The 25627-nt window shown below is 38.4% G+C and overlaps 1 protein-coding gene across 1 annotated transcript in view; it reads left to right on the top strand.

Annotated features, from left to right (window-relative positions):
* ATAD2 (ATPase family AAA domain containing 2) overlaps positions 1-25627 on the top strand; it is a 67824-nt gene that overhangs the window by 5000 nt on the left and 37197 nt on the right. Inside the window, exons 2-8 of the mRNA XM_060127922.1 lie at positions 5697-5845; positions 12028-12077; positions 14064-14229; positions 14862-14964; positions 15219-15306; positions 16026-16238; positions 23828-23945. Of these exons, the coding sequence (XP_059983905.1) occupies positions 5697-5845; positions 12028-12077; positions 14064-14229; positions 14862-14964; positions 15219-15306; positions 16026-16238; positions 23828-23945 (887 nt within the window). The remainder of the gene's footprint in view (positions 1-5696; positions 5846-12027; positions 12078-14063; positions 14230-14861; positions 14965-15218; positions 15307-16025; positions 16239-23827; positions 23946-25627) is intronic.

Here is a 25627-nt window from a genome sequence, read left to right as displayed (position 1 = left end):
GGCTGCGTTGGGTCTTCATTGCTGTGCACGGGCTTCTCATTATAGTGGCTTCTCTTGTTACAGAGCATAGGCTCTAGGCGCGCGGGCTTCAGTAGTTGTGGCGCACGGGCTTAGTTGCTCCGTGGCATGTGGGATCTTCCTGGACCAGGGCTCGAATCCGTGTCCCCTGCATTGGCAGGCAGATTCTTAACCACTGTGCCACCAGGAAAGTCCCTATTTTTAAATTGAAGTATAGTAATTTAAAAGTTTACAAATAAACTATTATTATACTCATTACAGATATGGAAACTAAGGTCTCTATGTAACTTGGAGAAGATTATACAGTTCAATCGTAGGCAGTCTATCTTTAAAAGGTTGGGCTCTTAATTAGTGCATTATTATCACAACAGACCAAAGGAGAGAAAACCAGAGCCTAAATTAAGGTGGTATTAAGAGGCACGGAGAGAAAAAATCCAAAAGTACTACAAGGGGTCTGAGAGCTGTTCAGATAGAGGCAGCAAAGGCAGTGTTGTTTCCAGCTGAAGAGGTAAGCTGTACATCTTTGGGACTATGACGCCAGAGTTCGGTGAGAGGTAAGGACTATTTTTCTTTGTGAGTCACCTATATAGAGTTGAGAGTTGAATCCTTGAAGGTGCATAGCAAAACACAAGAATATTTAAGATCTGGAGCAATGGCTTTATTTTAAGGGTGGGAAGAGGATGAATTAGGTTTAAAAAAAAAAGTATCATGGGCTTCCCTGGTGGCGCAGTGGTTGAGAGTCCGCCTGCCGATGCAAGGGACGCAGGTTCGTGCCCCAGTCTGGGAGGATCCCACATGCCGCGGAGCGGCTGGGCCCGTGAGCCATGGCTGCTGAGCCTGCGCGTCTGGAGCCTGTGCTCCGCAAAGGGAGAGGCCACAACAGTGAGAGGCCTGCATACCGCAAAAAAAAAAAAAAAAAAAAATCATGTAAACAAAGGATCAAAGCAAACAACAGAGTGATCATAGAAGTGAATGAGGTAGAGAAGGCCATTGGCTTTAGCTATTTGGAGATTTAGATCTACTGGAAGAGCTGTATGGTTAGAAAGCAAATTGCTGGAACTTGTGGAGTAGATCCATGATGAGTAATTGACCACACCAGTGTTTAAATATGAAGCTAACGAGGGCTGTCACAACTATGTAATGTGGGTATAATGTGTATACCATTGTACATTAGAATACACTGCTTTTTAGGCTTTCAAGAAGCCCCAAGTCTGGATGAATACGTTTCGTGTCAGTAATATAACTGTGATCTTAAAAATCCTGTTTAAATTTCATTTGTTGAATTGATAACTTGAATTAACTCAACCAATATGACTCCCATACATATTTTTTATTAATTTAAAGCTTTACTAAGCTTGATCTTTTGTGGAAAAATAACATCAGAATATTTGTTTCTCAATTGTGTCCACTTTGAGGAAAAACTTTTCTTATTGTTGCATGCTCCCTGTTCTAACTTACTGATTCTGCAACATTATAACAGACTTAAAATCTAATGAACTATATTTTTTCTCCTTTTAAACTTCACTTTTAAGAACAATCAGTGCTCTCAATATTAAAGTGGATTTTAGCGAAAGAATTAATGAGGACACTACATCACTAGGTTTAGTTTTCAGACTAAGTATGTTTTCTTTGCTTTTCACTTCTTAGGAAAATTTTTTCTTATAATGTTGCAAAAATGTAAAAAATAGATAGTGAAAGTACCCATTTCTATCATCCAGTGTTAATTACTGTTACTAGTTGGTGTTTAACTTACCTCTTGAGAATTATTTTGATTAGCTGTATTAAAATGTGACTTCGGGGATTCCCTGGTGGCGCAGTGGTTGAGAGTCCGCCTGCCGATGCAGGGGACACGGGTTCATGCCCCGGTCCGGGAAGATCCCACATGCCGCGGAGCGGCTGGGCCCGTGAGCCATGGCCGCTGGGCCTGTGCGTGCGGAGCCTGTGCTCCGCAACGGGAGAGGCCAAAACAGTGAGAGGCCCACGTACCGCAAAAAAAAAAAAAAAAAAAAAAATGTGACTTTGATTTAACAACTGTGCTAGTTTCCTTAGGAAATCAGATGTTCAAAAGATAATTCAGGGCTTCCCTGGTGGTGCAGTGGTTGGGAGTCCGCCTGCCGATGCAGGGGACACAGGGTCGTGCCCCGGTCCGGGAAGATCCCACATGCCGTGGAGCGGCTGGGCCCGTGAGCCATGGCCGCTGAGCCTGCGCGTCCGGAGCCTGTGCTCCGCAACGGGAGAGGCCACAACAGTGAGAGGCCCACGTACCGGAAAAAAAAAAAAAAAAAGATAATTCATCTAGAGGTATTTATAACACAAAAAATTGCAGATTACCTATACATGATACATTAAGCAGTTTGTTAAATTCATGTAATGGCTGAAATACTATTCATTCATGTAAAAAGATTTTTAGAATGGATTTTATGACATGGGAAAATGGTTGTATCACTAGAAAAAAGTAACAAAGAATAAATAATATTATCGCAATTTTAAAATTGTGTGAATGTGTTTGCAAAGGAAAAGAATGGTTTATGCACCAAAAGGTTAACTGTGGTTATCTGTGGGTAGCTTGGAATTAAGGGTGACAGTTTCATCTTTGTACATTTCTTCATTTTTCTGATTATAATGGGCACGTATTGCTTTTTATATTGCTTTTATAAAAACCATTTTTGAAAGTTATATTTTTAAATTCCCCAGTATGCGCCTTTATATAGGTGACTCTCAAAAAACCTGTTTTGTTTTTTTCTCCATGCTGTTAAGGAGAGCCTTTCTTGATGCTTAGTGCTTATTTAGGGACGATGAACTAAGCCACTCACTATGCAAATCAAAGATTCACTTATAAGATTAAATCTTCTAAGTTTCTCAAGGAATCTTTTTCCCGGTATTTAGCAACTTCCTCCTTTCTTTTTTCCTATGGAAACAAACTTTTTTTTTTTATCCCCAGGAATATAGTGACATTTACTTTCTTTTTTTATTGTGATAACATATAGATAACATAAAATTATCATTTTAACCATTTTTAAGTGTATAGTTTTGTAATAAGTACATTCATTGTTCTGCAACCATCACCACCCTCTGCGTGCAGAATTTTTCATCTTGCAGTAGTCAGAAATTTTACCTTCTTTTTTTCCCTCTTTTAATTTGTATTTTCAATCCACTTAACCCACAGCATTTTATCTTGATATATTTTCATGCTTGAAAGTCAGTTATTAATTATCCTTTCATACTTATAAAACAAAAGTTGGATTTTTTCCACTTTTCCATGATGACAGAGCTCCAAGAAATAAAATTTTTGTGTATTGAATTATCATTATTAACATTCAATTGATCAAAACAACAAAAAAGTATCTATTTTGATTAAAAATGATTAAACATAGGAAGTAATCTTTTATTAGGATTTCATGTGGTTTAAGTCTCCCTGCCCACCCAGTTAGTTTAAGTACCTGTGGATGAATCTTTTTTTTTGTTTTTTGTTTTTTTGTTTTTTGATTTTTGTTTTACATCTTTATTGGAGTATAATTGCTTTACAATGGTGTGTTAGTTTCTGCTTTATAACAAAGTGAATTAATTATTCATATACATATGTTCCCATATCTCTTCCCTCTTGCGTCTCCCTCCCTCCCACCCCTCCAGGCGGTCACAAAGCACCGAGCTGATCTCCCTGTGCTATGCGGCTGCTTCCCACTAGCTATCTACCTTACGTTTGGTAGTGTATATATGTCCATGCCTCTCTCTCGCTTTGTCACAGCTTACCCTTACCCCTACCCTGTGGATGAATCTTATTTATTGCTGAAAAGTGTTTTGTCATTAGTTTCATTGTTTTTATAAAGGTAAGCACTGAGAAACATTGTTCATATAAATAAGTAGATAGTAATGAAGGGAATTATATTTGCAGTGCCACTCAGTTTTTCTGGCTTATAAGCAGAAAATCACTTGCCAAACATTTTTAATGGTCTCTTAGCTTGATTAGATCTCCTTTCAATTTTGTTAAAAGCGGAAGAATTGGAAACCACCTAACAAAGGAAAGGATTTGTTGCCTAGCTTAGTCATTCATTCGCTTAACACCTACATTAGTGTTTTTCTTTGGCTTTAGGAAGGTTTTAATGCCTTGAAGCAGCCCACAATAGTAAGATTCAGAATGAGTGAGAGTTATGACTTTCTTTTGTAAAATGGGAGAAGGGTAAATGAAAGAGGATGCCTTGTGTTAAGATGCCTTCTTAGATCCATTTTTTTTTTTTTTTTTGGTTTTTTGTGGGGGTTTTTTTTGTGGTACACGGGCCTCTTACTGTTGTGGCCTCTCCCGTTGCGGAGCACAGGCTCCGGACGCGCAGGCTCAGCAGCCATGGCTCACGGGCCCAGCCGCTCCACGGCATGTGGGATCTTCCCAGACCGGGGCATGAACCCGTGTCCCCTGCATCGGCAGGCGGACTCTCAACCACTGCGCCACCAGGGAAGCCCTTAGGTCCATTTTAAGAAAAAAGTACACATGGAAGTTGAGAGAGTGGAAATAGATACCCTTAAAATTTTCCTTGGAAAGTCTTATGTTACACTACACCCATCTAAGATGTAGGTAGGTATTCATCTAAAAAATAATACACCTACCTAAATGTATAGCTATTCTTTTTTGAAACATCCTGAAATATAGGTACACTGATAAAAGTAACAAATCATACGTATCACTTAATACCTTATGAAGAAACTAATTTTTTTAATTGTCCTCTCGTGCCTTTAAGAACCTGTCTAATTCTTGCACAGATCCTTGTGGTGTAAATATCCTTACTTTACCTTTGAACCAATCAAATATTCTTCCTGAAACAAAATTCAATGACAAAATATCCTAATAAAATATAAGGAAATGACCAGGTAAAGCCAGCCTGAGGTGCATGGGGTAAGGGGTCACTGATGTTTTATTGTTTTTTAAAAAAAACACTGCCTGTTTTTCTAAAATTGTAAGTTTTTAGAGTAGTAAGACATAGGATTATAGAGTTGTTAGGTACATTTGCCTTCTCTTCTAACATAAAAGTATCCTCTGTATGATTTCTAAGAGGCATGTATGAAATTTTGAATACTTTATGACAGAACTTCTGTAGCTCATAAAGCAACCCAGTAACTTAGAGAGCCTGTAGTCTCTTGAGCAAAAATAAAGTTAAATAGAGCTCTGTGGTTTTTAGAAGAAATTAATGTACCTAAACAGTCTCTAAATTCATTTTTTACATTATGTGGGTGAAATTGGGTGAGATAGTAATAACTCCTTTTTGTCATCCAAACCAAATTACACTTCTGACAGTCCAGTCATTTTAGGGTTGTTTCCAGTGGTTTCATGGTGTATGCGTATCTTTCTAATTTCTGTAGCCTTAAAATAGAGGAGTACTTACCGTTATGAACTATTACAACTTTTTATCAGTGGTAGAAAATTTCACTGGAGACTACTTGTTGTGAAGTAGAACTATAAAACATTAATAAATCTTATACTAGCCGCCTCATAGACATTGCTCATATTTGTTCATTGTAAAATGATTATTCTAGAGATTAATTATTTTCGTTTCTTGGGGAGATGCAAAAATGATACTGTGCACCGAAAGCAGTTGTTAAAACTTTTAATCAGAGACAGATCTTAGGAGTTTAACTTGGGGATTTGACTGAAGAAAAACTTAGATGTCTTTCTTAATTTTTTTTTAAAGGATGGGTCTTCAGTTAAGGAAGTTGAAACCTACCACCGGACACGTGCTTTAAGGTGCTTGAGAAAAAATGCACAGAATTCTTCAGATTCTAGTTTTGATAAGAATATGGAAATAACGGAGAAACATACTAATGGCAGGCATTTTACAAGGTAATACAAGATGCTTAAATGCTAATTCAAAATAGTTTTAAAGTAATAATTTAAGTTCTGCATTTAATTTTTAAGTGTGTTCTTGACTGGTCATCAAGAGTCCAGATTGTAAAATGTAATTTATTTGAGATGAAATTGCACTAAATGAATGTTATTGAATTAAAAATTTAATATGTCCTCCGGTCAGGTTTGTTTTTATTTTCTTGTTCAAAGATGGTATCTGTGATATGTGTGAGTGCAACTGAAGAGGTTGGTTGATATAGGATGAGTTCTGGGTACTTGAGTAATCTAAAGAGAGTTTATGACTATAACTTATGATATGTGGTTCTGCTTCATAGTCTGTAAAAAACCTTTATTCAAAATAGTAGTTATATTTCTGATTACTTACTGTCAAGTTTTTCATCAATTCTAAGTCATTTATGAATATCTCTATTGGTATTCTTCTAAGGCTTCACATAGGAGGCAGAACATGGCTTTGTTTTTGTTTTTTGACTTTTTTAGTGGTTCAATGGTTTTTTGACTAGGTGCTTTATACATATTTAAATTTTGTTTCTCAAGAACCCTGAGGTAGATGGCATGAATTACATTTTAATACTCAAGGAATTAATTTCAGTGAATTAGGAAGTATGTACTTCATGGAAATTGGGTTTATTTGGTCCAGGGCAAATTTAAATCTAACTTTAATTAGCTCAAAACCTTCACTTTTGTCCCCATTTTGGTGGGCTTAACAGGAATTGGGAGAGGGGTGCCAATTATAATAAAATTTGATGAAATAATTGTTTTTACATTAATTCTTCTCACAAAGAATTTACTCGTAATGATGTAGAAAACTAGAACCATCTTACTCTCAAATAGAATTTTTTTTAAAAATATTTATTTATTTATTTTTGGCTGCGTTGGATCTTCTTTGCTGCACAAGGGCTTTCTGTAGTTGCAGTGAGTGGGCACTACTCTTTGTTGCGGTGCGCAGGCCACTGTGGTGGCTTCTGTTGTTGCGGAGTGCGGGCTCTAGGGAGCCTGATTCCTCCAGCTCTGTTTTTTTCCCCAGCAAGATTGCTTTGGCTCGATTCTTATTTTGTGTAGCAGATTTTCCAGATAAGTGAGGTTGTGCCCTTTTAAGTTTCTTTTTGGTACTGTTATTTTTTTCAATTACATACTTGGTCTTTTATTGTATATATTTAAATCTGCATCTTGTTTCATCCACTATTCATGGAATACCTACTGTATTTCATGGAATCCAAGTTAGCAACAATTGAAACACACAGCATTATTTTATGAGACAGTAAGAAAAAAAAACACTGAAAGTTAAACTATGACATACCATCAGTAGTTAAGATATATCCCAATTTCAGAGATGGTAAAATGGGGGGGAAATGTACAATTTTTAGAATCAATGAAATACAATTTAAGCTACCCCAGTATTTCTGAAACTTGAAGTCTTCTTGGCGTGGGGTTGGATTGGTGGGTTCCGTGAATTCTCTATGAGAATTTAAAGATTATTTCATGATCTGAAGAAAAAATATTCTGAATCATCTAAATTGCTACCTCATAGAGAATAGCCATAAAATTTCAGGCACTATTTGGTACCAAGTAGTACTGCTTTAGTTATCTCGGGTTCTGGAGATAAGAACTGAGTCTGGGGACTTCCGTGGTGGTCCAGTGGGTAAGACTCTGCACTCCCAATGCAGGGGGCCCAGGCTCGATCCCTGGTCGGGGAACGAGATCCTGCATGCATGCCGCTACTAAGCAGTCCGCATACCGCAACCAAGAAGTTTGCATGCTGCAACCAAGAAGTCCACATGCCGCAGCAAAGGTCCCACATGCCACAACTAAGACCCAGCACAACCAAAATGAATAAATTAAAAAAAAAAAACAAAAAAAACTGAGTCTGACCTTAATACATAAAGGATGCATCTGCTTCCAAGAGAAAGCCACGTGATGTGATGTCATGACGTGCTGTTCAAATGAAGATTTGGAGCACTTCAGATAAAGAGAAATGGATGAATTGAGTCATCATGTTACACAATAAACATAATACATAACATGCCAAACTCAAGAGAAACCCATAGCAGTCTGAACCACATTCACACAGCAAATGGCTAATTTGTTTCAGCAAAACCTCCAATGTATTACGTTAATATTTTTGTTGGTAGTTGTTTTTATAGTTTCATTTGTATAAAACCTAAATGAATTTATTTATATCTAGTTTGGCTTGTACATAATCATAAAAAACTTAATATTGGAAATCCTCAAAAGTCTTTTTCTTTAAAAGGCTCTGTATGTTGCTCAGGTCTGTGAAACATTGTGTTAGGTATTAAAGGAATGTATTAAAATAAGTACTTTTTTAATCCTGATTTAAAGATGAGTGACTTGGTGGGACTTCCCTGGTGGTCCAGTGGTAAAGAATCCGCCTTCCAATGCAGGGGACTCGGGTTCGATCCCTGGTCAGGGAACTAAGATCCCACATGGCGCAGGGCAACTAAGCCCGCACGCTGCAACTACTGAGCCTGCACGCCGCAACTAGAGCCTGCTTGCTGCAAATTACAAAGCCCACGTGCTCTGGAGCCCGTGCGCCACAACTAGAGAGAGAGAAAACCTGCATGCCACAGCTAGAGAGAAGCCCGCGTGCTGCGACAAAGATCCCACATGCCACAATGAAGATCCTGCGTGCTGCAACTAAGACCGACGCAGCCAAAAATATAAATAAATAAATAAACAAACAAAAATATTTTTTAAGATAATATTATTTTTAAAAATGAGTGACTTGGTGTTTTTAAATGAGGTTGCTTCTAAAATTTATTGAATTCCTATCTTTATTATTTTAAAATAACAATTCACGTACTATTAAAATTCATGATTTTAAAGTGTATAATTCAGTGGTTTTAGAATATTTGCAGTATTGTACAAGTATTGCTGCTATCTAATTTCAGTATATTTTCATCACCCCAAAAGAAACACCATACGCATTATCCCTCCATCCCCAGCCCCTTGGGAACCACAAGTCTACTTTCTATCTCTGTGGATTTGCCTATTCTGGATATTTTATACAAGTGGAATCATACGACATATGTTCTTTCGTGTTTGGCTTCTTTTACTTGGTATGTTTTGAAGGTTCATGTATATTGTAGTATCTATCATCACTTCATTCTTTTTATTGCCAAGTAAGATTCCATTATATGAATATGTTACATTTTGTTTATCCACTCATTAGTTGATGAACATTGGTGTACAAATTTTTGTGTGAACATAGGGTTTTGGTTCTTTTGGGTATATACCTAGGAGTGAATTGCTGGGCTAAACGGTAACTCTGTTTTAACATTGTCCAAAGCAGCTGTACCATTTTACATTCCCACCAGCAGTGCATGAGGATTCCAATTTGTCTACATCCTCAGTAACACTTGCCATAGTCTGTCCTTTTGGTTTTAGCCATGTGGGTATGAAGTATCTCATTGTGGTTCTCATTTGCATTTCCTTGGTGGTTAATGATGTTGAATATTTTTTCATGTGCTTATTGGCTGGCCATTTATATTTCTTCCGATCTTTAAAAGAAGAATTACTATCTTTAAAAAAACTCCCTGTATTCACATCATTATTACAAAGACGATAATTTTATATAGTAGTAACACCAGGATCTGTTTGTATAAGACATATAAAGTAGTCTATAGTATTTTTGAATTCTGCCTTATGTAGTTTTCTTATTTCCTATCATGGTGACCCTTTTTGCTGTTGCCAGTTTGACTATAGTAATCTCTAACTTCCTTTCTATGTTTTTTTACCCCTCACCCCTTTATTTTAAATCTATTTGGGGCTCAAAGACCAGGGGACCAAGACTGTTAGAATAATAAAGATTTGAATAACTGTGCCTTGAGAGCAGGATATATATTTGTCTGGTCCTGGAGTTCTTAACTAGGTCCAGTAATCATGGTTTTCAGGGGGCATATGAAACCTCTGAAGTAATGTTTAAACTTGTATATGTATATGCAGTTTTCTAGGGAGAAAAGATCCATAGCTTTCATCAGATTCACAGGAGTTGACAAAAGTCCAGACTCCTGTTTTGGTAAATAGTTTCATTGGAACACAGCCATGCCCATTACTTCTGTCTATGGCTGCATTCCTGCTTCACTCTTAGAGTTGTATGAGTAGTTATGACAGAAACTGACAAGCCAAAAATATTTATTATCTAGCTGTTTAAGAACAAGTATAGCAACCCCTGAAAGGGTAAAAAGTGCTTCCCTTCCCCTACAGGCAAAAAAAAAAGAAAACCCAGAAAAAAAACACTGCTTTAGTCTTTGTATCCCTAGCACCTGATAGGGGGTCTGGTTTATAAAAGTGTAGACCTACATGGTATGGAGGGAGTGTCTCCTCTATGAGAAAAGTCTGTGAACAAACTAGACCTTGATCTGTAGATGGATTGCTGAAAGGTTTTTTATTTTGTTCTTTGTTCTTACCTGTGTTCCAAAAGAGATAAGGAATTAATGATGACTTACATTGTTAGGAGGACACATGAGTTAGCTCTTCTGGATAAGATGGTTTTGTTTTATTTTAAAGTGTCCCATTTGAAACTCCATGGGTTTAACCAACACACTTGCAAATATTGCTTGATTCATAGGTTGATTAATATAGCCTATCCAAGTATGGAAAATTGAGCCCCTAAAAATAGGTTAATGAGACATACTGCTTTGTTGCTCAGTGGATTTGGGGAAAAAGATGAGAGAAGGATACTTTGTTTAAGCTTTGGAAGGTCTTCTTTGCAATTCAATAGATTCTGTATACCAGTTTGTAGGTGGGATATCTGATTCACGAATGTGACTCTTTCTACATGTCATGTAAAGATTGTAGCCAGCAAATGTTCGGAGAAGGAAATGAACATGTCACTAAGTTCTGTAACATGTTTATAGGTCCTCAAGGATGTGGGACCACTATATCCCTGTGGTATAAAACACATTGTCTTGTTTTTACTCAGTGCTTAATAGTTTAGTTATACCTAAATACTTAGGCTAAGGATTTCATTTCTTGTTTTAAGTAAGATACTTTGTTCTGATTAATTCTGTTTAGCTAAAAGTTAACGCATACAGTTGGCCCTCTGTATCCACTGGTTCTGCATGTGCAGATTCAACCAACAGTGGATTGAAAATATCCCCTCCCCCCAAATTCCAGAAATCTCCAAAAAGCAAAACTTGAATTTACCACTCACCAACAACTGTTTACATAGTATTTACATTGTATTAGGTATTATAAGTAAACTAGAGGTGATTTAAAGTATACAAGAGGACAGGCTTCCCTGATGGCACAGTGGTTAAGAATCTGCCTGCCAACGCAGGGGACACGTGTTCGAGCCCTGGTCCGGGAAGGTTCCCACATGCGGCGGAACACCTAAGCCCATGCGCTACAACTACTGAGCCTGCGCTCTAGAGCCCATGTGCCACAACTACTGAGCCCACGTGCCACAACTACTGAAGCCCGCGTGCCTAGAGCTCGTGTTCTGCAACAAGAGAAGCCTGCGCACCTCAATGAAGAGTAGCCCCCACTTGCGGCAGCTAGAGAAAGCCCACGCACAGCAAGGAAGACACAACGCAGCCAAAAATAAATAAATTTATTAAAAAAAAAATACAAGAGGATGGGGCTTCCCTGGTGGCGCAGTGGTTGAGAGTCCGCCTGCCGATGCAGGGGACGCGGGTTCGTGCCCCGGTCTGGGAAGATCCCACGTGCCGCGGAGCGGCTGGGCCCGTGAGCCATGGCCGCTGAGCCTGCGCATCCGGAGCCTGTGCTCCGCAACGGTAGAGGCCGCAACAGTGAGAGGCCCGCGTACCGCAAAAAAATAATAATAATAATAAAAAAAATAAAAGAGGATGGGCAGAGGTTATATGCAAATACTATGCCATTTTATATAAGAGACTTGAGCATCCTCGGATTTTGGTATCCATGTGGGGTCCTGGAACCAATCCCCTGCTGTTACTGAGACACAGCTGTGTATCATTGAATTTCACAACAGGGTTCTCAGCCTTTGTTTAGCCATAACAATATATAAGCACAGGTATTCTCACGCTATTTTTTCACTGGTTTTTAGGTAACTCTAAGTATTTACCCTACAAGCTGATTTAATTTTTGGTCCTAGTTTGTAGTATTATAAAATATAGGATTTAAAATTATTTTGAATTATTTGCTATATTTTTTTCATATAGGCAGTTGGCCAGACAGCAGGCTGATAAAAAAAAAGAAGAGTGCAAAGAAGGTAAGTAATGTTAAAGGCATTTAAATTTTTTAAAGCATGTATTTAGTATTTTGTTTACAGGCATATTGTGGTACATACAATAAACTCCATATTTGAAGTGTACAGTTTGTTTGGTTTTGATATAAGTGCATGCCGTCAAACCATCACCACGGTAAGGTAGTAAAGATAACCATCACCCTCCAGGATTTCCTCAGGCCCCTTTGTAATCGCTCCTGGCTCCTCTAGCTCCTCTCCATGACCCAAGATTCCTGAGCAGCCACCAATCTGCTTGCTGTCACTGTAGAGAGTGTGACAGCACTCTACAGAGTGCTGTAGAGTATGGTGAGTTTGTATTGTCTAGAGTTTTATATTAATGGAATTATACGGCATGCATTCTTCTTTGGCTTCTTTGACTCAGCATAATTACTTTGAGTATCATCCATGTTGTTGCTTTTTATTGCTGAGTAGTATTCCATTATGTGGATATACCACAATTTTTTTCCTTAGCTTTATTTTAATATAATTGGCATATAACATTGCCTTAACTTAAGGAGTACATTGCATTGTTGATTTGATACTTATATATTGCAAAATGATAATTACCGTGGCTTTATCTAACACCTGCATCATGTCACATAATTACCATTTCTTTTTTGTGCTGAGAACACTCAAGATCCACTCTCCCAGCAACTTTCAAGTATACAATATGGTAGCAGTCTCCATCCTGTTTGGCAGCAGGGACCAATTTCATGGAAGACAATTTTTCCACAGACCGGGGGGCGGGGGTGTTGGGGGGATGGTTTGGGGATGATTCAAGAGCATTACATTTATTGTGCACCTTATTTCTGTTATTATTACATTGTAATATATAATGAAATAATTATACAACTCACCATAATGCAGAATCAGTGGGAGCCCTGAGCTTGTTTTCACTTGCCACTCACTGATAGGGTTTTGGTATGAGTCGGCAAGCAATTGATTTATTATGGTCTCTGTGCAGTCAAATCTCTCTGCTAATGATAATCTGTATTTGCACCTGCTCCCCAGCGCTAGCATCACTGCCTCAGCTCCACCTCAGATCATCGGGCATTAGGTTCTCATAAGGAGTGTGCAACCTAGATCCCTCGCATGCGCAGTTCACAGTAGGGTTTGAGCTCCTATGAGAATCTAATGCCACCACTGATCTGACAGGAGGCGGAGCTCAGGCGGTAATGCAAGTGATGGGGAGCGACTGTAAATACAGATGAAGCTTCGCTTGATCACCTGCTGCTCACCTCCTGCTGTGCGGTCTGGTTCCTAACAGGCTCGTGGGTTGGGGACCCCTGCAATACAGTATTACTAACTATAGCCACTCTGCTGTACATTAGAGCCCCAGAACTTACTCATTTTATGGCTGAAAATTTGTACTCTTTGACTAACAATCTCCCCTTTTTCTCTCACTTCCCAGTCCTTTGTAACCATCATTCTAGTCTCTGTTTCTATGAGTTTGGTTTTTCTAGATTGAACATGTAAATGATATCATTCAGTATTTGTCTTTCTCTGACTTATTTCACTTAGTATAATGCCCTCAAGGTCCATCCATATTACTGCAAATAGCAGGATGTCCTTTCTCATGGCTAAATAATATTCTATTGTGTGTATATTCCACATCTTTATCCATTCACCTATTGATGGACACTTAGGTTGTTTCCCCCAGTTTCATCTTTTGATGGACATTTGGGTTGTTTCCATTTGGGGACTGTCACAAAACTGCTTTGAACATTGTGTACAAGTCTTTGTATTATATATATAGCTTTCATTTTTTCTTGAGAGTGGTATGGCTGGACCTACGGTAGGTGTATGTTGTAACTTTATTTTTGTTTTCTAGTATTTTTGAGAAGGGTAAGTTCAAGAAACTAAAATTTCGTTATATGAAAGTGTAGCTATTCAGTTGTTCATTTTAGAATTGTTTTATAAATGCTGTTATTTCAAATCTTTCTACTTGCTTTTATGTACACGTCTATGAAGACAAAGTAATTACAGTTACTCGGTCATTGAGGACTAGAAACATAGTTCAAAAGACAGAACGCTTGCATGAAGAGAATGGTGATGTTGAAGTTCGCCGAAGTTGCAGGATTAGAAGTCGTTATGGTAGCGTGAACCAGTCTGTACTATTTGACAAACTTATAACAAAGTAAGTAAAAATTTAGATCAAGATTATTTAGCCGGCAAAAAACTTTTTGTTGGGGACTAAGTTTTGACTAGCAGGAGTATTTAATGCATTCAGTTTATGTAAAGTATAAAGGAGAGTGATTATTAGAGGACTTTGTAATAATTCTGTATGTGTATTTAAATTCTTACAAAGAATATGAAATATTTTTACATTAGTAAATCAGTGCTTCTATTAAGGGTATTTAAAATCCCAGCACTCAGAGAATACAATGGAAGAAAAATGAAGTTTTTAAAAATATACTACTCTTTTATTTTTTAAATAAATTTCTTTATTTCTGGCTGCGTTGGGTCTTCGTTGCTGCATGCGAGCTTTCTCTAGTTGCATCGAGCTAGGGCTACTCTTCGTTGTGGTGCACAGGCTTCTCATTGTGGTGGCTTCTCTTGTTGCGGAGTGTGGGCTCTATAGAGTGTAGGCTCAGTAGCTGTGGCGCATGGGCTTAGTCGCTCCGCGGCATGTGGGATCTTCCCGGACTAGGGCTCGAACCCGTGTCCCCTGCATTGGCAGGCGGATTCTTAACCACTACGCCACCAGGAAAGTCCTAAAATATACTACTCTTACAGTTTTAGCTTATTTTTATATCATTTTTTTTAAAGCACTGCTGAAGCTGTACTTCAAAAAATGGATGATATGAAGAAGATGCGTAGACAGCGAATGAGAGAACTTGAAGACTTGGGAGTGTTTAATGAAACAGAAGAAGTAAATATATTCTTCCACTAAGGGGATGATTTAATAATCTCCAGTTTAACCTTTTTTCTCTAGAACCTATCCATTTCTTGGTTAAATTATTCATCATTTTGTTCAGCATTTGTTTGATCAGTCACTAGTTATTGCTGGAGTTTTAAGAGTTTATAGCTGGAAATATCTTCATTTTCAGTAGGATTGGAAGGCCCTACTGGATTCTTTTAAATAAACATACTAAACTTTAATGGATTTTATTTACATATTTTTAGGGGAATCTTAATATGTACACAAGAGGAAAACAAAAAGGTATTCAAAGAACTGATGAAGAAACAACTGACAATCAAGAAGGCAGTGTGGGTTAGTCTTTTCTCTTGTTCTGTCTTCTGGGTTTTATTTAGCAGAATATAGCCTTTTTATTCAGAAGCTGTGACATTTATGGTAGTTTATGATAAGTTAGGGTTATCATAGTTTCAAAGAAAAAGTGAAGGCAGGGGAGATAAAAGGGTAATATGTTTTGTTGGGAAAGTACTTAAACATGCTAAAACAAATGAAACTGGTTTGCTTGTATAATACATCTACAGACAGCATATCTCTCTCTACCTGTTTGAGTTAAAAGTTAAAGTTGAGTTTTACTATTCTGTTTAGGACTTATTGCTGCAATTTCTTAGAACTTTTATTGAATGAAAAATCAGTTTTCCGAAATGCATTTTAAATGTTTGGTGAGGGTGTTTTACATTATCTTAAGTAGATTATTTGAGTTATACTGCATGTAACTCAGTGGCAGCCAGAAGTCCACTATATCAATGAAATTAGCAGTAACGCTATAAACTTTAGTTTGGTATGTACTGGTAGTAGCCTTTAAACTACTTTTTTCCTTCCCCTAGTTGTTTTTAATTCTATAGTTTTTTACTTCATTTTTAAAAAATCTTCATTTGATGTTGCAGAATTACAGATTCTTTCTATGAACAACCTAGAAGTAAATAAATTTTAAAAGGAGAATCTTTTTCTATTCCCCTATTTTAAAAATTGTTAGCATTTGGGTGAGAAGCCTGAAAGTAAATGTTTCTTAACTGTAGAGTCATCCGAAGAGGGTGAAGACCAGGAAGATGAAGATGATGGTGAAGATGAAGATGATGATGAAGAAGATGATGATGAAGAAGATGACGATGATGAAGATGATGACGATGATGAAGATGATGACGATGAAGAGGATGGAGAAGAAGATAATCAGAAACGATATTATCTTAGACAGAGAAAAGCTACTGTTTACTATCAGGCTCCATTGGAAAGTAAGTGCTATCTTTTTTTTTTTTTTTTCCAGGAGAAGATGTAAACAGGTTTCCTTTATCTTCACTGCCTTTCTTCTGTTATTCTTATTTTTCATGTTTTCATTTTGCAGAATACCCATGGCTGTTGTCTTTCATAACTTACCCAAGATGTGCAAGAAGTTATTTCTTCTAAAGAAAGTTAAATGTTAGCCTTGATGAAAGTAAATAATTGGATTATTGTGAAATTTCATGTCTGTTTTTAATTATTTTAGTTTTCACAGCTTTGTACTTTATTTTTTTTAACATCTTTATTGGAGTATAATTGCTTTACAACAAAATGAATCAGTTATATATATACATATGTTCCAATATCTCTTCCCTCTTGCGTCTCCCTCCCTCCCACCCTCCCTATCCCACCCCTCCAGGCAGTCACAAAGCACCGAGCCGATCCCCCTGTGCCATGCGGCTGCTTCCCACTAGCTATCTACCTTACGTTTGGTAGTGTATATATGTCCATGCCTCTCTCTCGCCCTGTCACAGCTCACCCTTCCCCCTCCCCATACCCTCAAGTCCATTCTCCAGTAGGTCTGTGTCTTTATTCCTGTCTTACCCCTAGGTTCTTCATGACATTTTTTTTCTTAAATTCCATATATATGTGTTAGCATACGGTATTTGTCTCTCTCTTTCTGACTTACTTCACTCTGTATGACAGACTCTAGGTCTATCCACCTCATTACAAATAGCTCAATTTCGTCTCTTTTTATGGCTGAGTAATATTCCATTGTATATATATGCCACATCTTCTTTATCCATTCATCCGATGATGCGCACTTAGGTTGTTTCCATCTCCGGGCTATTGTAAATAGAGCTGCAATGAACATTTTGGTACATGACTCTTTTTGAATTGTGGTTTTCTCAGGGTATATGCCCAGTAGTGGGATTACTGGGTCATATGGTAGTTCTATTTTTAGCTTTTTAAGGAACCTCCATACTGTTCTCCACAGTGGCTGTATCAATTTACATTCCCACCAACAGTGTAAGAGGGTTCCCTTTTCTCCACACCCTCTCCAGGATTTATTCTTTATAGATTTTTTGATGATGGCCATTCTGACTGGTATGAGGTGATACCTCATTGTAGTTTTGATTTGCATTTCTCTAATGATTAATGATGTTGAGCATCCTTTCACGTGTTTGTTGGCAGTCTGTATATCTTCTTTAGAGAAATGTCTATTTAGGTCTTCTGCCCATTTTTGGATTGGGTTGTCTGTTTTTTTGTTATTGAGCTGCATGAGCTGCTTGTAAATTTTGGAGATTCATCCTTTGTGAGTTGCTTCATTTGCAAATATTTTCTCCCATTCTGAGGGTTGTCTTTTGGTCTTGTTTATGGTTTCCTTTGCTGTGCAAAAGCTTTGAAGTTTCATTAGGTCCTGTTTGTTTATTTTTGTTTTTATTTCCTCTTCTCTAGGAGGTGGGTCAGAAAGGATCTTGCTGTGATTTATGTCATAGAGTGTTCTGCCTATGTTTTCCTCTAAGAGTTTGATAGTTTCTGGCCTTACATTTAGGTCTTTAATCCATTTTGAGCTTATTTTTGTGTATGGTGTTAGGGAGTGATCTAATCTCATACTTTTACATGTACCTGTCCAGTTTTCCCAGCACCACTTATTGAAGAGGCTGTCTTTTCTCCACTGTACATTCCTGCCACCTTTATCAAAGATAAGGTGTCCATATGTGCGTGGGTTTATCTCTGGGCTTTCTATCCTGTTCCATTGATCTATCTTTCTGTTTTTGTGCCAGTACCATTACTGTCTTGATTACTGTAGCTTTGTAGTATAGTCTGAAGTCAGGGAGCCTGATTCCTCCAGCTCCGTTTTTCGTTCTCAAGATTGCTTTGAAAAAAAAAACAGATTGCTTTGGCTATTTGGGGTCTTTTGTGTTTCCATACAAATTGTGAAATTTTTTGTTCTAGTTCTGTGACAAGTGCCAGTGGTAGTTTGATAGGGATTGCATTGAATCTGTAGATTGCTTTGGGTAGTAGAGTCATTTTCACAATGTTGATTCTTCCAATCCAAGAACATGGTGTATCTCTCCATCTATTTGTATCGTCTTTAATTTCTTTCATCAGTGTCTTATAATTTTCTGCATACAGGTCTTTTGTCTCCTTAGGTAGGTTTATTCCTAGGTATTTTATTCTTTTTGTTGCAGTGGTAAATGGGAGTGTTTTCTTGATTTCACTTTCAGATTTTTCATCATTAGTGTATAGGAATGCCAGAGATTTCTGTGCATTAATTTTGTATCCTGCTACTTTACCAAATTCATTGATTAGCTCTAGCAGTTTTCTGGTAGCATCTTCAGGATTCTCTATGTATAGTATCATGTCATCTGCAAACAGTGACAGCTTTACTTCTTCTTTTCCGATTTGGATTCCTTTTATTTCCTTGTCTTCTCTGATTGCTGTGGCTAAAACTTCCAAAACTATGTTGAATAAGAGTGGTGAGAGTGGGCAACCTTGTCTTGTTCCTGATCTTAGTGGAAATGCTTTCAGTTTTTCACCATTGAGGACGATGTTGGCTGTGGGTTTGTCATATATGGCCTTTATTATGTTGAGGAAAGTTCCCTCTATGCCTACTTTCTGCAGGGTTTTTATCATAAATGGGTGATGAATTTTGTCGAAAGCTTTCTCTGCATCTATTGAGATGATCATATGGTTTTTCTCCTTCAGTTTGTTAATATGGTGTATCACGTTGATTGATTTGCGTATATTGAAGAATCCTTGCATTCCTGGAATAAACCCCACTTGATCATGGTGTATGATCCTTTTAATATGCTGTTGGATTCTGTTTGCTAGTATTTTGTTGGGGATTTTTGCATCTATGTTCATCAGTGGTATTGGCCTATAGTTTTCTTTCTTTGTGACATCCTTGTCTGGTTTTGGTATCAGGGTGATGGTGGCCTCGTAGAATGAGTTGGGAGTGTTCCTCCCTCTGCTATATTTTGGAAGAGTTTGAGAAGGATAGGTGTTAGCTCTTCTCTAAATGTTTGATAGAATTCGCCTGTGAAGCCATCTGGTCCTGGGCTTTTGTTTGTTGGAAGATTTTTAATCACAGTTTCAATTTCAGTGCTTGTGATTGGTCTGTTCATATTTTCTATTTCTTCCTGGTTCAGTCTTGGCAGGTTGTGCATTTCTAAGAACTTGTCCATTTCTTCCAGGTTGTCCATTTTATTGGCATAGAGTTGCTTGTAGTAATCTCTCATGATCTTTTGTATTTCTGCAGTGTCAGTTGTTACTTCTCCTTTTTCATTTCTAATTCTATTGATTTGAGTCTTCTCCCTTTTTTTCTTGATGAGTCTGGCTAATGGTTTATCAATTTTGTTTATCTTCTCAAAGAACCAGCTTTTAGTTTTATTGATCTTTGCTATTGTTTCCTTCATTTCTGTTTCATTTATTTCTGATCTGATTTTTATGATTTCTTTCCTTCTGCTAACTTTGGGGTTTTTTTGTTCTTATTCCTCTAATTGCTTTAGGTGCAAGGTTAGGTTGTTTATTCGAGATGTTTCCTGTTTCTTAAAGTAGGCTTGTATTGCTGTAAACTTCCCTCTTAGAACTGCTTTTGCTGTATCCCATAGGTTTTGGGTTGTCGTGTCTCCATTGTCATTTGTTTCTAGGTATTTTTTAATTTCCTCTTTGATTTCTTCACTGATCACTTTGTTATTAAGTAGTGTATTGTTTAGCCTCCATGTGTTTGTATTTTTTACAGATCTTTTCCTGTAATTGATATCTAGTCTCATAGCGTTGTGGTTGGAAAAGATACTTGATACAACTTCGATTTTCTTAAATTTACCAAGGCTTGATTTGTGACCCAAGATATGATCTATCCTGGAGAATGTTCCATGAGCACTAGAGAAAAATGTGTATTCTGTTTTTTTGGATGGAATGTCCTATAGATATCAATTAAGTCCATCTTGTTTAATGTATCATTTAAAGCTTGTGTTTCCTTATTTATTTTCATTTTGTATGATCTGTCCATTGGTGAAAGTGGGGTGTTAAATTCCCCTACTATGAATGTGTTACTGTCGATATCCCCTTTTATGGCTGTTAGTATTTGCCTTATGTATTGAGGTGCTCCTATGTTGGGTGCATAAATATTTACAATTGTTATATCTTCTTCTTGGATCGATCCCTTGATCATTATGTAGTGTCCTTCTTTGTCTTTTGTAATAGTCTTTGTTTTAAAGTCTATTTTGTCTGATATGAGAATTGCTAGTCCAGCTTTCTTTTGATTTCCATTTGCATGGAATATCTTTTTCCATCCCCTCACTTTCAGTCTGTATGTGTCCCTAGGTCTGAAGTGGGTCTCTTGTAGACAGCATATATACGGGTCTCGTTTTTGTGTCCATTTGGCTAGTCTATGTCTTTTGGTTGGAGCATTTAATCCATTTACATTTAAGGTAATTATTGATATGTATGATCCTGTCACCATTTTCTTAATTGTTTTGGGTTTGTTATTGTAGGTCTTTTCCTTCTCTTGTGTTTCCTGCCTAGAGAAGTTCCTTTAGTGTTTGTTGTAAAGCTGGTTTGGTGGTGCTGAACTCTCTCAGCTTTTGCTTGTCTGTAAAGGTTTTAATTTCTCCATCAAATCTGAATGAGATCCTTGCTGGGTAGAGTAATCTTGGTTGCAGGTTTTTCTCCTTCATCACTTTAAATATGTCCTGCCAGTCCCTTCTGGCTTGCAGAGTTTCTGCTGAAAGATCAGCTGTTAACCTTATGGGGATTCCCTTGTGTGTTATTTGTTGTTTTCCCCTTGCTGCTTGTAATATGTTTTCTTTGTATTTAATTTTTGACAGTTGGATTAATATGTGTCTTGGCGTATTTCTCCTTGGATTTATCCTGTATGGGACTCTCTGTGCTTCCTGGACTTGATTAACTATTTCCTTTCCCATATTAGGGAAGTTTTCAGCTAATAATCTCTTCAAATATTTTCTCAGTCCCTTTCTTTTTCTTTTCTTCTTCTGGAACCCCTATAATTCGAATGTTGGTGCATTTAATATTGTCCCAGAGGTCTCTGAGACTGTCCTCAGTTTGTTTCATTCTTTTTTCTTTATTCTGCTCTGCAGTAGTTATTTCCACTATTTTATCTTCCAGGTCACTCATCCGTTCTTCTGCCTCAGTTATTCTGCTATTGATCCCATCTAGAGTCTTTTTCATTTCATTTATTGTGTTGTTCATCGTTGTTTGTTTCATCTTTAGTTCTTCTCTTCTAGGTCCTTGTTAAATGTTTCTTGCATTTTGTCTATTCTATTTCCAAGATTTTGGATCATCTTTACTATCATTATTCTGAATTCTTTTTCAGGTAGACTGCCTATTTCCTCTTCATTTGTTAGGTCTGGTGGGTTTTTATCTTGCTCCTTCATCTGCTGTGTGTCTTTCTGTCTTCTCATTTTGCTTATCTTACTGTGTTTGGGGTCTCCTCTTTGCAGGCTGCAGGTTCGTAATTCCCGCTGTTTTTCGTGTCTGTCCCCAGTGGCTAAGGTTGGTTCAGTGGGTTGTGTAGTCTTCCTGGTGGAGGGGACTAGTGCCTGTGTTCTGGCGGATGAGGCTGGATCTTGTCTTTCTGGTGGGCTGGTCCACGTCTGGTGGTGTGTTTTGGGGTGTCTGTGGACTTATTATGATTTTAGGCAGCCTCTCTGCTAATGGGTGGGGTTGTGTTCCTGTCTTGCTAGTTGTTTGGCATAGGATGTTTAGCACTGTAGCTTGGTGGTCGCTGAGTGAAGCTGGGTGATAGTGTTGAGATGGAGATCTCTGGGAGATTTTCGCCGTTTGATATTATGTGGAGCTGGGAGGTCTCTTGTGGACCAATGTCCTGAAGTTGGCTCTCCCACCTCAGAGGCACAGCACTGACTCCTGGTTGCAGCACCAAGAGCCTTTCATCCACACGGCTCAGAATAAAAGGGAGAAAACGTAGAAAGAAAGAATTAGTAGGATAAGAAAGAAAGAAAGAAAGGAGGGAAGGAGGGAGGGAGGAAGGAAGGAGGGAAGGAAGGAAAAAAGAAAGAAAGAAGATAAAGTAAAATAAAATAATGTAAAGTAAAATATAATAAAGTTATTAAAATAAAAAAATAATTATTAAGAGAAAAAAACGGACGGATAGAGCCCTAGGACAAATGGTGGAAGCAAAGCTATACAGACAGAATCTCACATAGAAGCATACACATACACACTCACAAAAAAAGGAAAAGGGGAAAAAAATCATAAATCTTGCTCTCAAAGTCCACCTCGTCAATTTGGGATGATCGTTGTCTATTCATGTATTCCACAGATGCAGGGTACATCAAGTTGATTGTGGAGCTTTAATCCGCTGCTTCTGAGGCTGCTGGGAGAGATTTCCCTTTCTCTTCTTTGTTCTCACATCTCCCAGGGGCTCAGCTTTGGATTTGGCCCCACCTCTGCGTGTAGGTCGCCGGAGGGCATCTGTTCTTCACTCAGACAGGATGGGGTCAAAGGAGCCGCTGATTCGGGGGCTCCGGCTCACCCAGGCCGGGGGTGGGGGGAGGGGCACGGAGTGCGGGGCGAGCCTGCGGCGGCAGAGGCCGGCGTGACGTTGCACCAGCCTGAGGCGCGCCGTGCGTTCTCCCGGGGGAGTTGTCCCTGGTTACCGGGAACCTGGCAGTGGCGGGCTGCACAGGCTCTCCGGAAGTGGCGTGTGGATAGAGACCTGTGATCGCACAAAGGCTTCTTGGTGACGGCAGCAGCGGCGTTAGCGTTTCAGGCCCTTTTAGCCGCGGCTCACGCCCGTCTCTGGAGCTCAGTTACGGAGCATCCTTAATCCCCTCTCCTAGCGAATCAGGATACAAAGAAGGAAAAAAAGTCTCTTGCCTCTTCGGCAGGTCCAGACTTTTCCCCGGCCTCCCTCCCTGCAGGCTGTGTTCATGCCTCGAACCCCAGTCCGCCCCCGGCGCTCCGGCCGAAGCCGGAGCATCAGCTCCCAGCCCCACCCGCCCCGGCGGGGGAGAACACAAGCCTCTCAGGCTGGTGAGTGCCGGTCGGCACCGATCCCGTGTGCGGGAATCTCTCCTCTTTGACCCCCGCACCCCTGTTACTGGGGGTTTCTTGCCTTTTGGGAGGTCTGAGGTCTTCTGCCAGCGTTCAGTAGGTGTTCTGTAGGAGTTGTTCCACGTGTAGATGTATTTCTGGTGTATCTGTGGGGAGAAAGGTGATCTCCGCATTTTACTCTTCCGCCATCTTCCCGGAAGCCCTGTACTTTATTTTATAAGTTAGTATAAATAGGATCGCTTTTGATTTATGTTAAAGTTGTACCTCAATACATCTGAGCGTATATATGCAAAGCTGATAATCAGCTATTATGCATCAGTATAATCATAATGGTTGTTTATGGCCAGTGTGTGTTTTGGTTAGTTGTTGTTTATGCTACACATATATATTCAACAGCAACGTTGCAGGCATAAACGATTTAAAACATGAACAGTAAAATATTCTACAGTAGATATGTACTAGTATTTTCATGGAAAGTAGCATCATTGTAAATATTTAGGTGAAGAGCAAAATTGTCTTTATACATATTTATATGTCACATACATATAATTTTTTTTTTTAGAACCTCGTCATCAGAGAAAGCCCAACATATTTTATAGTGGCCCAGCTTCTCCCAAAAGACCAAGATATCGATTATCTTCTGCGGGACCAAGAAGTCCTTATTGTAAACGAATGAACAGGTTTGGTTCTGAAATAGTGACTGATTTATGACAACATAGTTGTCTGTATGTTAAGGTAGGATTGTAGAGTCTTAGGATTAGGTGTATCAAGATAGAATTCTAGAATTGTATATTTGGGAGAGTTAGCTCTATGCCTTTAGTGTTCTAATCCCCACTACCACTGACTAGTTTTTGGTTTTGCTTCCACTGATAGGAATTGTTAACAACTACCATGGTAAGGTAGTTTATTCCATTGTTCCACACTAATAATAGAGCGCTACCTTTGCTTCAGTGTTTACTGTATTCCTGGCTTGGTGTTAAGCATTTTACATAGATTGTTTCATTTAATTTTCACATTAAGTTAGAGTATAGGTTTAGTCTTCTCTTCACATACTATCCTAGATATATTTTCTTACCATGACAAATTCTAAGTTACATAGCTTCTAGACTTATGACTGTGACCATCCATTTTTGGATATATTTTTCAAATTTGCTCTTCTTACATACTGGGAAACATTAATTTTCTATGACTATTCAAATTATTTGTGGGTTTCTTTTCCTTTTACATCCTAACACTTGTTGCCTGTCTGTCATATTTAAGTCTAAAGAGGTAATTCTTGTTATTTCTTCATTCTCCTGAGTAATAACAGATTTTCTGATGCATTAGAAATTTTCTGGGTAATAGTAGCATTATAGTAGTTCATGAATGAGAAAGCTTATAGGGTGAAGCCTAAAAAGGTAGAAAAAAATGACACTCATGTGGGGAATGGTGCTTTTTTCCTATTATTATTAATGTGCTCAGAAGTAAGACTGAGGTCTTATGAGAGTTCAACTATTCGAACAGTTTTTAGAAGCCTCCTCATTAGAAGCAGACTATATCTGATCATGTTTTGGCCATGGAAGGCAACACCTCTATAGGTACTGACAAATTTCTCTCTTCTAGGACAAATATGAACCCAGGGTCTTTTAATTTGATGTTCAGAGTCTCAAAATCACAAGTGTACGGTCTAGATTTCTTGTTTCATCATCCCTTTTCACACAACCAGAGCCCAGAAGCATAGAGAATCAGAAAGACAACCTGTCAGGGCTGCCCAAGATAAACTGCACTTGAAAAGAGGCCAGTCACAACTACTGAAGCCCGCGTGCCTAGAGCCCATGTTCCACAACAGGAGAAACCACCTCAGTGAGTTTCTCCTCACCTCAGCCTGCGCACTGCAACGAAGAGTAGCCCCCGCTTGCCGCAACTAGAGAAAGCCTGCGCGCAGCAACGAAGACCCAACGCAGCCAAAAATAATAAATAAATTTTAAAATAAATAAATAAATAATAAAATAAAATAGGTAACCAACAAGGACCTGTATAGCACAGGGAACTATACTCAATATCTTGTAATAACCTATAAGGAAATAGAATCTGAAAAAGAATATATACATATTCTTATATATATATGTATGTATAACTGAATCACTGTGCTGTACACCTGAAACTAACACAACATTGTAAATCAACTATACTTCAATTAAAAAAAAAAAGTTAAACACACACACAAAAAAAGAAAAGAGGCCAGGGACTTTTGTGATGGTCCAGTGGGTAAGACTCAGCGCTCCCAGTTCCGGGGGCCCGGGTTCGATAGCCGGTCAGGGAACTAGATCCCACATGCGTGCTGCAATTAAGAAGTCCACATGCCACAGCAAAGATCCTGTGT

This window comes from Lagenorhynchus albirostris, chromosome 17 (assembly GCF_949774975.1).
Source record: "Lagenorhynchus albirostris chromosome 17, mLagAlb1.1, whole genome shotgun sequence".
Classification (NCBI taxonomy): Eukaryota; Metazoa; Chordata; class Mammalia; order Artiodactyla; family Delphinidae; genus Lagenorhynchus; species Lagenorhynchus albirostris.
The sequence above is the reverse complement of the archived record's forward strand: the minus strand, read 5'-3'. Positions and strand labels throughout refer to the sequence as shown.